Source organism: Anser cygnoides, chromosome 16, assembly GCF_040182565.1.
Source record: "Anser cygnoides isolate HZ-2024a breed goose chromosome 16, Taihu_goose_T2T_genome, whole genome shotgun sequence".
NCBI classification, from domain to species: Eukaryota; Metazoa; Chordata; class Aves; order Anseriformes; family Anatidae; genus Anser; species Anser cygnoides.
Window position 1 is genome coordinate 1,862,297 of NC_089888.1, and position 15,705 is coordinate 1,878,001.

At 60.5% G+C, this 15,705-nt stretch overlaps 1 protein-coding gene across 9 annotated transcripts in view; it reads right to left on the reverse strand.

The window, feature by feature from the left end:
* The window catches only part of ZNF512B (zinc finger protein 512B), a 34,022-nt gene extending 18,694 nt beyond the window's left edge, over positions 1 to 15,328 (reverse strand). For 3 of the 9 annotated variants that reach the window (XM_066978605.1, XM_066978602.1, XM_066978606.1), the window contains exons 1-9: positions 15,054 to 15,326; positions 10,406 to 10,528; positions 6,809 to 6,888; positions 5,913 to 6,041; positions 5,416 to 5,588; positions 4,990 to 5,243; positions 4,251 to 4,322; positions 2,724 to 2,858; positions 1,321 to 1,445 (exon numbers count right to left, since the gene is read on the reverse strand). In XM_066978605.1, the coding sequence (XP_066834706.1) occupies positions 1,321 to 1,445; positions 2,724 to 2,858; positions 4,251 to 4,322; positions 4,990 to 5,243; positions 5,416 to 5,588; positions 5,913 to 6,041; positions 6,809 to 6,888; positions 10,406 to 10,526 (1,089 nt within the window). In that variant the 5' untranslated portion in view covers positions 10,527 to 10,528; positions 15,054 to 15,326. Of the gene's footprint in view, positions 1 to 1,320; positions 1,446 to 2,723; positions 2,859 to 4,250; positions 4,329 to 4,989; positions 5,244 to 5,415; positions 5,589 to 5,912; positions 6,042 to 6,808; positions 6,890 to 10,405; positions 10,529 to 15,053 lie in introns of those variants that run through there. The other 6 variants (XM_066978604.1, XM_066978603.1, XM_066978601.1 and 3 more) reach the window with 4 other exon arrangements.
* Positions 15,329 to 15,705: the final 377 nt, after the last annotated feature.

Consider the following 15,705-nt stretch of genomic DNA (forward strand, 5'->3'; position numbering starts at 1 on the left):
GGGTGCCTGCGCTCCAGGGTCACTTCTGATGGGAGTATCCCGAGGGTAAGACCGTCCTGCAGGCTCCCTGCAGAGATGCTGCTGAGGGGTGGACCTGCAGTCACACACCCAGAGTCTGAGGACTGTCCTTGCCAGGCCACAGGCTGCTCTGCGAAGCACTTTAGCTCCCGAAGTGGCACGGCCACCCGGGAGGGACTGTGCCTCACGGGAAAGGGAAGAACACACCTGCTCCTACAGCTGGAGCCTGCGTGCCCACTGGGACCAGCACTCTGCTGTTGCAGACGGAGAGGCAGGCACGTCCTCTTGGGCAGGCGTGACTCGAGGCCATGGTAACTCCGCTTTGTCGCGAGCTTGGCAGGCTCTGCGAGCCCCGATTGCTTGGCTGAACACCCACAGGCCTATTTATAGAGGGGAAGACAGGCCTGACGGCTCTCACAGATTTGCACTCGGGGGGCTGGCTGGCCTCGCAGCCCACGCGGAGCCTGCCTGGCTGGGGAGCCGTTCGGAAAGCACAGGAGATAGGGGAGCTGATGGCCAAGATCTCCACTCCACTGAAGCCAGGACGCTAGCGGAGGCAGGATTCTGCCCGGCATCGATGTAATAGCGGGTTTGGAAGGGATAAAGAGCCTCTCACTGCTGTATAAATAGTGAGGCAAAGGCTGAGGAGGCATTTACAGAAAATGAATGTGGAATCAAAGCTGAGCCATGTATTTTCAAAGTGGGAGGCATTGATCCCACGTTGGCTTTCTGTGGCAATGGCTCTGCACCATGCCAGGTGACAGATGAAGATGTAATCCTGTGCTCTGATGGATGGCGGTGTGGCAGAGGGACAATTTTTCACTGTGCCATTACTGAACTCCTGCATCGTGACAGTCTGCCGGAGCACATCCAAGCTTGGTGTCTCTGAGACGTGCTCTCATTCAAACACAATTTATCTGGCCTGATGCAAGGCATGGCACGCAATGAAATCCCACAGCCAGGTCTCTGGAGGAGGCCAGATTAGAGACAACCCCAACAACCTCTCCAGCCTTAAAAGTATTCATTTAGCTACTAGAAATAACTGACTCTGCTGGTTATACGGGGACAAAGGGCCCAGACCACAAAGGGATTCAGAATTGATGAGAATTAGGTATCCGAATTCCTCTCTATATTTGAAATAAAGTGAGGCAGCAGCTCTCTGAAGACGACTAGCAAGTGCTCTATCAGCCACAGCCCAGAACTGCTTTTAGGAGTACCAATATGCATTTATGAGCAGCGCATGCACGTGGCCATTGCCTTCCAAAATCCAAACGTGTGTGATTGAATACGGCGAGCCCTTACTTTCTGGCAGACGTCCATGTGCTTTTTGAGCCCAACGACAGTTTTCCTGGTTATCACGCTGCAGGTTGGACAGGCAACTTCTCCCTTCTCGCTGATCTCCCGCTGCCACTGGTCCTCGGGATTTGCTGGGGAGAGGAGAGAAGAGGGGAGGTATGACACCCAGTCAGAAACAAGCACCCGCCTGGACTGCTCAGCAGAGAACAGCCCTTTGTTATGCTGAAAGTCCTTTAAGCAGGGAAGTTCCCAGTGTTATAAAATAGAGAGAAACTCACAGGCATGTGCCAAGCCGAAACTGCACCCAAACCATGCTGGTACAAACCACGCCTGCCCCACAGTTCCTGCAGCAGCCTGAGCAAATGGTCACTGGGCCACTTATGTGGGGTTACCTGGCCTGATGGTATTTCATGGTGTTTCACCGTTCCAGCCCCTGCTGGTATCCTGCATAGTTAAAATATTATGATGCCCCCGGCCACCTGAACTTGCCCTGCTTGGAACAACTCCCCCCCACCAAACAAAACAGTTAGTGGGAGCGAAACAAAGGTGAGCGTCTCGGCTCCATCCGGACGCGTGCCTGGAAAGCTTCCTTGGCATTCCTCTTCCCAGCAGACACACAGTCAGCTAGGGGAGCGTTGGCTTCCAGGCATGTGTTTATTTGAATGGCTGTGACCGGCTTAAAAAACACCCAAAATAAAAAAGATACACGTGACCAAAACGTGTTCCCAGGTCCAGAGTTCATGCCGCGTTCTCAGCAGAACAACGCTAGGTTTCCAGCAAGGGAAGCCCGGTCTGAATGAAATCCGCCAAGTCTGTTTATTTGGAAGCGTTTGCATGGCTGTGAGATCAGAGAGTCATTTATTTGAATTTGAAACCAGTGCAAGGCATTGCAGCTGTGTTTATCTTGTACATCCTGCGCTCCTCCTGCTGTCAGAACTCCCAGGGAAAGTCAGCAACCTGTGCTAGGATGTAGGCTGCGCCCCGGAGGCTCCACAAAGAGACAGTCAGCTAGAATTACACACCAGTGTCATTTGTGGAGATGACATTAGGAAAATGCCATCATCCCAGAGGCTGGTCCAAACTGTGGTCACACCGAAGCCAGGTGGAACCAGGATTTGGCTGCCAGCTCCCAGCACTTGCAGTAAGCTGATCTGTCCTGATGGTGAAGCAGAGCTAGGATACCCCTTTCAGGATGTCGGCTGTGACTGCAGCAATGTTTTATGGTCAGCATGCTGCACCTCAAAAGGGAAGGAGCTGCTTGCATCTATTCCCTGTCGCCTGCTGTTTTTGGCTCCTGCTTCCACAAACTGTGGAAGTGGGGCTTGGGCAGGCTCAGCACAGAGAACAGGACCGAGGCAGTAAGCAGCGAGGCTGCGCCCAGAGCTGCTGCCTCCCATCTCCAGCCCTACCTGCTGGGAGATGTGCAGCCGTTTCCTTCTTCACACCCGCTCCTGGAGTTTTCTTTTTCAGCTCCTCCATGTTGGTGTTCCCCTCCAGCTTCTTGGCTCGGTGGGCTTTTGCCTTGTCCTCTGCTTTGACAAGACCTGAGGAAAGAAGGGACGCTTATTCAGCACTTGATTTAATACCGTCAGACCAATCTGCATTCAGCAGGGATCCCTCTTAGAAAACTGGGCAAACTGGGATCCCAGACACTAGATCCCACGAGGTCTCATCCCGGGCTCTGTACACAGCCGTCACGACGGACGCAGGCCTCTCCCCGTCCTGCCGGCTGCTGGGAAGGTGAGGAAGGACCGAAGGAGAGGGAAGGCGACCAGGGAAGAGGAAACCCCTGGGCTGCTGGCAACCATTCCCAAGCCGCCTGCAAAGCAGAGCGGTTAGGAAGTGACGGGCTGGGAGAGGGACTTGAAGGCAGGGCTCTCCGTGCACACAGAGGCAGCATCCCGTGACGCCGGCGGCACCCTTGTCTTCAGGGGGCGACTGCCTCGTGGTGTTACGAGTTGCACGTTGAACCAGGGGGCGCAGGCAAACGCCAGCTCTATCTCACTCCGTTCGAGGCAGCGGGTCGCGGGGGGACCAGCTTATTCACGAGGAACCCGCGGCAGACATTTCAGTCCGTAGCGGTGCCCCTGTGGGGAATTACGGGAAACGACCCCAGACTTCCCAGGAGCCAGAGGACAGGAGATCGCAGCGCCCACATCCTGTCTGCTCTCTGGTGAGCGTGTTTAATTCCTTCAGAGCCATTAGTGCCTCTCCCCCAGGACTTGTACTGGAAGGTGCTGCCTCCTCCAGTGCCTGGAAGCCCACGTTTAATTTCCCCAGGTGAACAAATTTCAGAGGCAGTACAAATCCAGTTGCTCTCATGCTAGGGGTGCTGCAGGTTTTCTCCCTCCATACCCCGCTGGGTGTAGTGATGGAGCATGACCACGGTCCCACACAGCTCCGTCAGGCTGAAGCAGCCAGCTCCCGAGTCTCCTCTCAGCAAACATCCCGGGAACACGTCTCTCCCCCCTTGAATTCATTTTCTGTTATGTGGGCGACCGGCACTGAGGCAGTCTGAGGGATGGATGCGTCACCCAGCCTCCCTAAGCAGCAGAAATCCTTCTCAGCTCCACAGGAAATACTGTGACATCTCAGGCCAGCGTTTGCCTGTCTCATGGCTCGCTGGTGTCAGCAGCTCATTATTTTTGTTTTATGGCCTTAACCAGGTCCTTCCCCCTCCTCCCTCGTTCTCCAGGACCGGGCTCCCGAGCAGAGCAGACGCGGTTGTGATCAGTGCCAGCAGTGCTACTGCCCTGCAGTTCCCCTCCGACACCTTTATGGTCAAAGGCACCAAATCCTCCAGAGAGATGTTCCTGTGGCCCAGGTGGCCCCCACGTTATCTCCACCACAGGGAGGGCTCTTGGGGAAGGGACTTGCCTGAAGCATGGCAGGGAGAAGTTACAACCCTACAGCTGCCCGTGGCCATCCCGTATTACCTTTCAGTCCAAACGTCCCCGAGATGGATGGCTGCTCCCCCGTAAACTTCTTAGGAGTTTTCTGTTTCCTTCCTGACTCAAAAGAGAGAAACAGAGAGAGAGATTTGGTTAAATACCCATACTGCCGGGTGCATTTCAGCAGTCCCGGGGCCAGGGGTGCGCGCACATTCAGTGTCAGCAACGGGCAGAGGGACTGCCCCAAGGCGGCCTTCACCACGATGAAATAAAGGGGGTGCTGAACGAAACAAGCAGCCCAGCAGCCACTGACAGGGTGCTGCTTCCCACACCACAAAACTAGAAGAAATAACGGTATCCACGGCCAATTCAGTGACTGTAGTCATGGCTCTGCCCAGTGCCAAGAGCCTCGTGGTTTCCCCAGCCTCACGAGCTAAGGTATTTGTTGCTGGTTCCCTTTGGAGGTGCAAGCAGTGTAAACCCATGCTGTGACGGGGATAACCATAGGCAACGAAAATGTGGCCAGGCAGTGCTAACGGAGACATTTCCAGCTGATGGGTCCTACGGAAATACCTCTGCCACAGCTGCAACCCTTTTTTAACTCCCAGTGGAACTCACTGCTGCAAGAACCCGTGGGGGCAAATTCTCAGGACGTGGAAAAAAGGCTCAGGCACATCCAGAGAGAAAGGTTCAGCAGCGTTCACTGGAGCAGAGCCCCAACCCTTCCCGGGGGACACCCCACCCCGGGCTCCTGACCCAGCACAGCCCCAGGCTCTAATCTTACTGTGCTTCATCCTCTCGGGGTCTTCCTCCTGCAGCGAGGCCTGGCTGCCCCCCTGCTGCCCGGCGTCCTTGCCGCTCGAGGACTTGGCCGTGGGGGTCGCAGCCGCGATCGCCTCGGCCGCCGCGATCTGAAACTCCTTGCTCTCGCGGCTCTCCGCCAGGCACTCGCCGTTCTCGGCATGGTCCTGGGCCACGGCTTTTTCCGTCTTTGCCTGTTTGGGATGGATGGTGGGGCAAGCTGAACTCTCAGCAGCTCTAGGGCAAAGCACAGAGGGCTTGTTTAAAGAGGGGTTGAAAGACAAGATGTCCTGACACCTCTCCCCACTCCCTGGCCCAGATCGTGGGAATGGAGGTGGGGACGCTGCCCTCCTCCCGGCTCCCAGCCGGCCGTGTGCCACCACCACGCAGCCCGGCCGCAGCCTGGTACCTTTTCTTGCCGCCGCTCTTCCCAATGGCCTTCTGCACTTTGTTTTCTGCTTTGCTGGTTGGCACCGGCCGGTCCAAGTGATTCCAGAGACGATGCTTTTCTAGCTGGGTTTTGGAGGTGAAGGCAGCTTCGCAGTACGAGCACGAGTACGTCAGCTTCTCCGAGATCGCACCCTGGGCAGGGCAAGGAGAGACAGGCAGGCGGAGATGTTAGGCCCCAAAAGGGCCAGGCTGTTTCTGACGCAGGTGGTGTGCAACACCCTGCTCCTCCCAACTCTTCCCAGGGGCCCACACTGCCTCCAGCCTACAGGTCCCGCTGTGCTGCAGGGACCTTGGTCCCCCCTGTAAGCACCTCGCACTGTCCCCGGCCCGTCTGTGCCCTCCCCATCTTCATCTCAGGTTTCTCCTGGGGTTTGCAGCCCGAGAGGAGCTTTACCTGTAGGCAGTAACGTAAAAGCTGGCCGCCAGGAGGGACACGCAGCCCTCAGGTCTCCTTACCCCTTGGCAGCGCTGATAGTGGTACTTCAAGCCATAAATGCTGGGGAACTCCAGCCAGCAGCCGGAGTTGGGGCATTTCACCCTGGAGTGGGCTTTGAATTCGTCCTTCCACTGGTTCATCAGGGGGAGCTGGGAAGGAGAGAAGAGAGACGCGGCTGACTGAAAAGCGTCCCGTTCCCTGGCTGGGCACCGGTGTGTCCTGAGGGCTGGGGGGGGGATGCGGGACCTCCGCCCACCCCCGCCCACCCGCAGCCCCCTCCCCACCACCCAGAGCTGCGTTTCAGCAGGCTGGCGACAGGACCTGGGACGGAGCTGTACGCCGCGGGCTCTGCAGGCTGTTAGTTCCTCCGGAGACTTTACCTTGCCGTGCCTCCCGAGGCGTACAGCCTGCTCCCAGCCAGGCCGGGGAATAAATCAGGCCAGAAGCCGCCTGGGTGATTTAACCACCCCACATTTCAGCCGGTCGGTAAATCACCCCCCATGCCCACGCTCTCATGACAAACTGCTCTGCGTGTTGTCCACGCTGGCACGCTGGAATTAAACTGCACAATTCTAGGGGGAATAAATCAACCAGCCCCTTGTGCTCTCTAATCATCAGCCAAACCTGACGCGGCTGCAAGAGCTTATCTGGGAGCAACACGGGGAAGGGGAGGTTTGTGGAGGGTCCTGATCCCCACCAGGGTTTTGTAGGGTGCTTAGTGATGCTGTGCACCCACACGGGGGGGATACAGGGGCCAAGATCTTGCTGAGCCGAAGAAAATGCTGCTCTGAAGACTAAACCACCCGAAGGGCAGGTTTAACAGAGCGGGGCTGCCTGGGGTGAGCGGTGCAGCAAGCTGCGGGGAGCAGGGCAGGGGCCGGGGCCGCATCCAGAATCAGGGAGCGCGAGGTCTCACCGGGATGTCTTTCAGCGCCTGGTTCTCCGCCTTGGGCCGTCCTTTCTTCTTGCCCTCGGTTTTGTCACTGGTCGCATTTCCTGCAAACAGACGCAGCGCACGTCACCCGCTGCCCCGGCCCCAGGCTGCCCTGCCAGGGGTGGAGATTCCCTTCGGGAAGGGGATTGCAGCTTCCCACAGCTCGGTGCGCAGCCCGAGTACCTGCGGACACCCGTACGGGAGATGGCTGCGCGCCGCCCAGCTTCTCCTGTGGTTTTTTTTTTGACCCCTCTCCTTTCGTGCGCAGAAGCAAAGCGGAGCAGTTTCAGCACAGCTGGGGCTTGCTTTGGAAAACCGCGCTTCCACTCGGGTCGGAAGAAACCCTTCCTTAGCACAAGAAATCCGTGCGGGGCAGGCGCGCCAGGGCAGCTGCTGAGCACAGAAATCCCCCCAGCCCCTTTTGCCCGGCCGGCTGGAGACCTCAGTGAGACCCCGTTCCCTTCGCCCAGCACCATCTGCCCCAGCAAAGGGCAGGAGCATCCCACAGATGGAAACGTGGCCCCGCAGAACCCGGCACAGCCTGCTCGGAGGCAGCAGCTGGGCCTTTTCGCTGCGTTCACTCACGCTGCTTTTGCATGAAAGCGCTTTCGGGCACGGGATCTGTTTGCTGGGAAGATTTCCAGGCACACCGGAGACATGCTCGGGTTCGTCTCCGTCACCAGAGGCCTGGCAGCCTGCTCACAACCCCCACCAGGCTCAGGAGAGCTCTGGCAGGTGCCGAATGCTTCCTGCCTCACCTGCAGCTCTCGCTCTGCTGGCCGCCTGGGCTTTGCAGGTTTTTCATCCGCTCCCTTGGGCGCAGCCCCACGCCGGGGCGTGCTGGGGGCGGCGAGCACACCCGGCCATCACGGCCACCGCGCCGGGTCCCCGCTGGCCCAGCTTGGCCACAAGCAGCCTTCCCCGGAGGCTTGCAGAGGGCTGCCACCCTCAGCAATCTGCTGCCTTCGTTATTTTCATCGTGCTGCTTGCAGCCCTTGGGACCTGGTGGCGCTCGTGGTGCCGGCACCGTGGGTGCTCCGCGCCGCGCGGTCCCTCTGCTGTGCTCTGGTTTTTGAGCCTAACAATTGCTAGGAGAAACACTCCAAATCAGGGCAGTTTCTGAAAATACAGGTCAGGCGGCAGAGCTGAGGTGATGGGAGCGCAGGGAATAGAAACGGCAGTTTTCTGCCATGCATTTTGGCTTGGTTCGTAGCTTGGCTGCAGCCGTGCCAAAGCCAACACCCTGGCCAAGGGAAAGGCACAGGTTCCTGGGCCACGTTGTTAACCCTGGTCCGTGCCGGGCACGCACAAATCCGCCTGCACAAGCACTTGTTGGCACAGCTCGAAAGGGGGGAGCAAAAGCAAAAACCGAGCAGAATGAAAACTGCCAGGCGATCAAAGCGCTGCGAACAGCTCCTCTGGGTGCAAGCAGCGAGCGCGCACAGCAGCAGCGTGGCCGTAGGAGAGGGCAGCCGGCGGCGGAGGAGCTGCTGCAGAGCTCCTCAGGCTGAGTGTTGAGGGCTAACCCAGAACTCTGAGCGATGCTGGGAGTCATGCGGAATATTCAGACCGAGATCTGGGAGGGCTTTCCTGGCGAGAATCAGATAAAAGGGGCTGGAAGCTGAGCCGGCAATCCCCCCAGCTCCCGAGAAACCGCCGCTCAGCTCCAAGCCTCTCGCTGGCCGCACTCAGAAGCCAACGCAGGATTTCTGCACAAGTGAGAGAGATTGAGCACAAAGCCATCCAGTTACCTAAAGAAGCACTGCCAAAAACATACACTCTCTCCTTTTTCACGCCTCCTGCCCCGGCAGCCAGGGGTAAAATAGCAAAGCAAGACAATTTCCTCATTTATTTCCAGCCCTGTGAAGTCAGGCCAGCTGGTTTGCCTCACTTTGATAGCCACGAAGGCGTCGTTTGGAGATCCTGCATCCGCTGGGAACTCCGCTAGCCCAGAAGGCCTGCAAGAGGCGGCTCACGACACTGCCGCTACCTGCTATTCCTCCCCTTTTTTTTCCGCTTTCTCTCTTAAATGCTTCAAACTATCCTGAATTCAAAAGATCCCAGAGCAGCAGGAAGAGCACATCCCCATCCTGGGGCTTGGCACGCCTGGGGCCACAGCTCGCTCAGGCTCTAGCGACAGCTCTCCTCTCCTCTTTACAGCTTCCGCAAGTTTCAAAACTTTTGGGGATGCTTCGAGTCCGACAAGTGCAGGAGAGCTTCCAGTCAAGGCACCTCCCAATGCCCTCAGCGATCAGCTGCTGGCTGGGGTCAGCAAGGACAGGCACGGAGAGCAAGCAGGAGGAACAGAAAACGCTTCTCCTCTCGCAGCACGATGTCTGCGGTCGGTGTGGTGAGCCGCGGTGAGCCGTGGTGTGCCGTGCCGGCATGCAGCAGGCACCACGGCATGCTCGCTGCTGAACCCCAGCCTTTACAGGCCCTTGTCCGAGGCACAAACCTGCCCTCGGGTGTTTTCAGGGCTGGCACCGCGGCCGTGTCCCCGTGCAGCGGGCTGTGCTGTGTCAGCAAGGTGGGAACGGCGTGCTCTGTAAAAACGGGGACTGGGGATGGCTCACCAAGAGATTTAGGGTTTCTTTGGACCAAGACCGAAAGCACAGCATGGGAAGTGTCCCCCCTGCCCTGCCCCGGCCATGCTGCATCCATGGGGTCAACACAGCAACCGCAGGAGAGGCTCCTTCCTCCCCAGCCTGCGTTGAGCCAAATTCGCCCTGGCACAGGGACCCCCGAAGATGGTTGCACCCCCGGCACCTTCGCAGGTAGAGCAAAGGAGTGTCTTCACCACGGAGAGCCCTTCACCCCACGGCAGCACTTTCAGCCCATGTAAACGAGAGGGAAAGGCTGAAACAAGGGCTGCTCTGCCTCGCAAGGCGTTGATAAGACGTGGTGCCGGCGAAAACCATGCCCCAAAGGCAGGTACGTTCGTAACACAGACCGCTGCAGCTCACTCCCCTTAGCGATAAATAAGTTGTGCTCCTCCGCTGGCGGTCACAGCTTCAACCAGCACAAAGAAAAAACATTTGGGAAACGTTTCGGGCGCACATTTCCCCACAAGGCCACTGAGTTTGGGTGCCTGGTCTGAGACACATTGCCAGGCTCTGGCAATGCCCCGACTCCTGTCCCGGCTGCCCGGACCCATGGGTGCAGGCACCCCGCGACGTTCGGGAGCTCCGGCAGAGGCACCGAGAGCCTCGCTGCGTCCCAGAGCAGATTTACCCAGCAGAAACAGACAGGAGAAAAATCTCCTCGGGCTCAGAGATTCCTGGATAGAGAAATCAGCCATCCATCAGCGCCGACAGCACGCGGGTCCCCCAGGGCTCGTGCGCTGGCGAGCTCCATCCTGGGGGGGCGCGACACGGGAGGCAGCAGATGGTCTGCGCTCGTTTAAAGCCTTTCATGTAACACTTAGCTACCGATGTGACAAATAGACGGCGAGACACCCAGCTCGTTAGGCAGACACATGTTCCTCTGAAGGGAGAGACCTCTAAAGGGAGAGACCTCTAAAGGGAGAGCCCGTCCCCTCCGCCCCGACCGCCTCCGGAGAAAGAAAGGCCGGTTCCTTACCGAGCTTGGGGAGCTCCGCCGGGGGGTTTATCCTCGCGTCTGTCCTGCTTTCTTTGCTGGCAGCGGGTTTGTTGGAGCCTGCAGTTTTCCTTCCACCTTTACAGGCATAGGAATCCGCCATCTCTGCAACAGGCAGGGGATGCGTTAGAATTCACGCGCGGCCCCCCGGCGCGCCGCGGACGACACATGCTGAAAGCGAGCAGAGCTGCTGGGAGGGAGGGAGGGAAATTAGAAAAGCGTCCGACAGCTGAAGTGTTCCCACAAAGGGGAGACGCGGGGCAGGTTTCTGAGTATTTGTCCTACGGCTGAGCAATGCCACAGGCATGGATGAAAACCTGCTTTCGTTATCGGCTGGTTTCCGCTCCACATGCAACGGCAAAGACTTTATTAAAAATGATGGGCTGGCTCCGTCCAGAGAAGTAACGAGTAAATGGCTTTTCCTCCTCGTTTATTTCTATGCTTTCATTTAAGACACCAAAAGGAAAAAAAAAATAGCGAGTTTTAATGAGCAGATGTAGTGATAAATTTCCAATTTTCCTTATTAATGGGAAACTGTTATAAACCGAGAATTGTTCGTGTTATCTAAATTTTCCGTATTAATAATTCAATTTGGCTTCTCTATAAATAATGAACATCAGAAATTATCGCGGAAGGCCCCATCTTGCTCCCAACGGCAGCAGACGGCAGGACACCCCTCAGCTCCAGCCGTGCCAGGACGAAGGCCGTGGAGTGGCCGCTTCTCGCCCGAGCTCATCTCAAGCACCCCCAGACGCCGAGCCCAAGGCACAACGCGGCTCCAGCCGGAGCAAGGACAGACGCCGGTCCCACACCGCTTCATTCATTCTTGTTTTTTAGTGCCCGGGCCCATCTTCACACCCCTGAGCCCACCACCCCATGGGTGCCGGCTGCCGCGGTGCTTCCTCCCTGCCAGACGTCTACAGATCCCTGCTGCCGAGGAGCAGCACCGCTCCGGGGACCATCCCCTGGGCCACGGGGGAAAAAAGTGCCCCAGACCTCTGCAACGAGGGCGTCAGGCCCTCCGGAGCGAGCCCCGCTGACCACCGAGGCCGCGTCCATCCCTGAGACCCCGGAGGGGACGTGCCGAGGAACCGACGCCGGCGCTCAGCCAGACAGCCGCAGCGTGACCGAGGGGAGCGCCAACTGCTGCCTTCTTCACCTTCCCTTAACGCTTCTCTCCCCCGCGCGCACACGGTTTTTTAACACACGCGTTCGGCTTGTCACCCCCAGTCCCTCCCACAAAGCCCCGCTCGCATCGTTTAACTCAGCCGGAGCCGAAGAGGCCGCTCCGAGCATCCCACCTCGTGCTGCCTGCCCGAGCAGCCCCGAGGCGCCCGGCGCACCCGGCGGCACCACGGCACCCCGGGGAAAAGGCACGGGTGCGGCAGGGCTTCGCAGACCCCCAAGCCCCACCTGCCCTGCCACCAGGTGTGGGACACCAGGACGTCCTTTTGAGGTCCAGTCGCCCTTTCAGAGGCCGCCCTGGGGACCTGCTGTTCTGGAAAGGGGAACCGCGCGTCGCGTGCGGACCAGATGCTCCGAGAGGAGCTGCCAAACCCTCCCGGCACGTGCGCAGCCGGCGACAAATATTTGGTTGTTTGCACGGACGCAAAGGTTAAGCAGATCAAATGAGAAGTTCTAGCCTTGGCAACAGGTTCTCTGGCACTTGGTGCTGAGCACAGGAATCGTTTATTCAGCTCATTTGGACCCGGCGGTAGGAGGGCTGGGTAGGAGCTGCGGCTCCCTCCCCAAAACAGCTCCTCCACGTGCGCGCCGCCACCGTGCCCGCTCCCCGGGGACAAACGTGCCAGTCCCCGTCCTCCCCTGCCACCTCCTAACACCTCCGCTCCCCCGAGCGATCCCTGCGGTCGAGCTGCTCACAGAAATAAAAGACTTGAGAGAACCCAGCTAACTGGAAGCTGAAGAAGTCCAAATCTCGGGGAAGACCCCGCTGTGATCCGGGGCACTGACGTCCTGCTCGCTAACACCCAGCAGCGGCGTGCACCGAGCGCCAGGAGCCGGGGCTGGAGCTGAGCATCCCTTCCAGGAGCTACCGCTGCGTGCCCTGCTCCCACAGCTGATCGATCCTCCCTCCCTGTAGCACATCTGTCCCCTCAAAGAGGTCCTTTCTGGCCAGCTTCGGGGGTTTTAAACTTCTTTGTTTTCCGCACCAAATGCTACTTTGATTTCCACCCCCCCCCCCTCTTATTTTTGACTACACGAAAAATAAAAGCAAATAAACCACTCAGCGAGAGCCAAACTCCACTCCCTGGCCACCGACACAACCCCAGGGATCCCAGAGGAATTGCCCCAGAGCCGGAGAGCAGAAATCAGCCCATTGTTTCCTACGATGTCCAAACTTCTCACTTGGTTTTGAGCAACCCACGCTGAAACCAGACAACAGCCTGCGCCGTGCGCCTTGCCACGCTTTCGCTGCGTTTTGGTGAAAACCCTTCTGGTTTTTGGGAGCTGGTGACGGGAGAACAGATACCGGCAGGTCTGACTGCGAGGGCGCACGGGGAAGGCCGGGGCTGGCCCCACGACAGCCGAGGACACCCTGGCCACCGGCCTGGCCGCTGCAGCACCTCTGCAGATCAAGCTCCCAGCTCTTGGTACCTGGCGCAGAAGTCAGCAGCGGCGTTTTTTAAGCATCCCACTCCAGCTCCGGAAAAAAAAGCCAGTGCCAACACGAGAGCCAGCACGGGATGCGCAGGGAGCAAACCTGCAGAGCCTCGTGAGCTAACGGGGAGGAAGCCCGTGGTTGTGGAGGGTGAGGAGTGAAGTTTGGGAACCTGTCCCACGAGAGGCGCTGGTCCTGCGCCGCCAGCAACCTGCCACCAGCAGCGTCACCGCCACTCGCCGCCCTGGCAGGCTGCTTCCCCTCTGTTAAGACTCCTCCCGCAGAGGTGTTGGGCTTTGCGGGCTGAGCACAGCCCAGCCGCCGGGAAATTTGGCACAAACCGGAGACGAGGAAGTAACTCCACGCAAAAACACCTGCCCATCACCTGGGGCCAGGCCAGTGGGACACACACGCAGCGAGGAACGCTGCGATGCCCCCAGCCCCAGCGCATCCGTCCCCCTCCGAGGGGGAGAAGTCACCGGTCGATACGCTCCACTTATCGTGAATAATTTATCGACGGCTTCGGATGGCCCGGCGTGATGTAGGTCCTGCCAAAAAAGCGAGAGCACTGCCCGCCCCTGCAGTGCCCCGCTGCAAGAGGTGCGCCAGGGCAGGCAAAGAGGCCACCGCAGGTGACGGTCAGCAAAGGGAGCTCGCTGACCCCAGGCTGCACCTTCAGCTGCAGCTGAAGAAACTTTCTGGGGGAAAAGACGAGGAAGTGCTGGGAGACACTTCCTTGGGAGGGAGGGGAATCACCACCACGAGAGGTTTTCCAAGAGGGAGGTGCCCCGTGGGTGACAAAACCCCAGCGGGACAGGACAGCCGCACAGCGCCCTGCTCCTCGCGGGGCCAACGGCGCTCCCGGGACAGAGCCACGCACGTCCCTGCCTCCCCGACGCCTCCACAGACCTCCGTCCCCAGCTGGGGACCCAGCAGCTACGGGGGACGTCCCTCTCGAGGTCCTTCAGCCCCAGCTGCTGCACCGCAGGAGCGCCGTCACCCACAGCGAGCGGCACCCAAGGGCCGGTGGTTCCCCCACGAACGCCCCCAGCGGGGCTCTTCTCCAGGAAAGAACTCCCATCAAGGAAAAACGGCAGAAAGCCGTCCGCATTTCAGCCGAGTGACTATTTCTGGGCGTGGGTGAAGCTTTTTGATGGTTTAAAGTTTCTGTTTGAAACACATTAGCAAGTCCCTCCCCCTCGCCCATCCTCAGGCACAAAAGCAAATGGGGAAAGCGCACACACACACACACGCAAAAAAAAAACAGCAGACAATGAGCGGCAGCGGCCCCGTCCCCAATCCTGCTTGGCCTCGGAGCCTGGACAGAGCCATCACCCTGCCCCGCTGTGGCCACCGGTGACAAGCGGGGACGTGGGGACACGGTGACCGAGTGGCGGCGGGTGGCCGTGGCGGTGACCAGGACGTCCCCGTGCTCTGGGCATCCTCGGAGTGAGCGGACACAGGCGCTGTCACCTCGCTGGGCCGCCCCGTCGCCTGTCACCTCTCCGGGCCGCCGTCTGTCACCTCCACGGCCGGTGCCACCCTCCAGTCCCCTAACCGGCCCTTGTCCCCCGTCCTCCTGCCACCTGGCCGCCCCGCCGTCCCGTCACCTCCACACCTGTCACCCCTCGGCACCTCAAGCCCTGTCCCCACCCCACCACCGCCACCAACCCGTGTCCCCACCACGTCCCCGCGCCCTGCCACCTCCCCGTCACCCCCCCCCCAACCCTCCGGGCCCGGACACCCCCCCCCCCTTGTCCCCCGTCCCCCCGGGGCCACTGCCACCCGCGGGGCCACCGCGGGGACCGCGGCGAGGCCTCGGGGCAGCGGGGGACCCCGAGGCCGGGCCGCTCCCGGGGCCCGTCCCGCCGCCGGGCCGCGCTCCCCGGGAGGGGAAGCGAGAGGCAAAATGGCGACGCGGGCTGCGGCGGGAGGAGCGGGAGCGCGGGGGGTCCCCGCGCCGGGGCCGAGCCGGGGGCCGGGCCGGGCCGTAGCGAGCCCGGTGCTTACCTCGGCGGCTGGCCGCCGTGCGGGGCGCTAGGGCCGGGTGGCCGCCGAGCGGCGAGGCGCTGCCTCCCGCCGCCCCCTCGGCTGCGGGCCGCCGTGCGGGGCTCCCCGGCGAGCCGACACCCGCGGCGCCGAGCTCCGCTGCCGAGCTCCCCGCCCGCCGCCGCCGCCGCCGCCCCTCGCCGCTCCGCCGCGGCTCATGCGCGCTTCCCAGCCCGGCCCGGCCCGGCCCAGCCCGGCCCCGTGCCCGCCGCCGCCGGCCGCACCGGCCCCAGCGCCGCCCGGTTCTCGCGTGGCTCCGCTGCCGGGCCGCGGCCGCGGGGCGGGCGGGTGGCGGCGCCGCCCCGGTAGGGCGGGCCCGGGGAGCGGCCCCGGGACGCGGGGCAGCGGGGTTGGGGCAGGGAGGAGGCCCCGGTGCCGTCCGTGTCGCCTCGGGGCGGAAGAGTCCCTCGTAAAAGTCGCCCTCGGGGCCCGCCGAGGCCTCCCCGGGTGCCCCGGGGTTGGTGGCGGGGGTGCGCCCGAGGGAGCGCCTCGAGCCCCGTGGTGGGTGCTGGCAGCGGAGGGCGAAGGGAGCAGCTCCGGCACCGACCCGTCGGGAGGACACGGCCTCCCCCGGCCCTGGTTCCCTGGCTGAGGTCGGTGCTGGTGGCCCGAG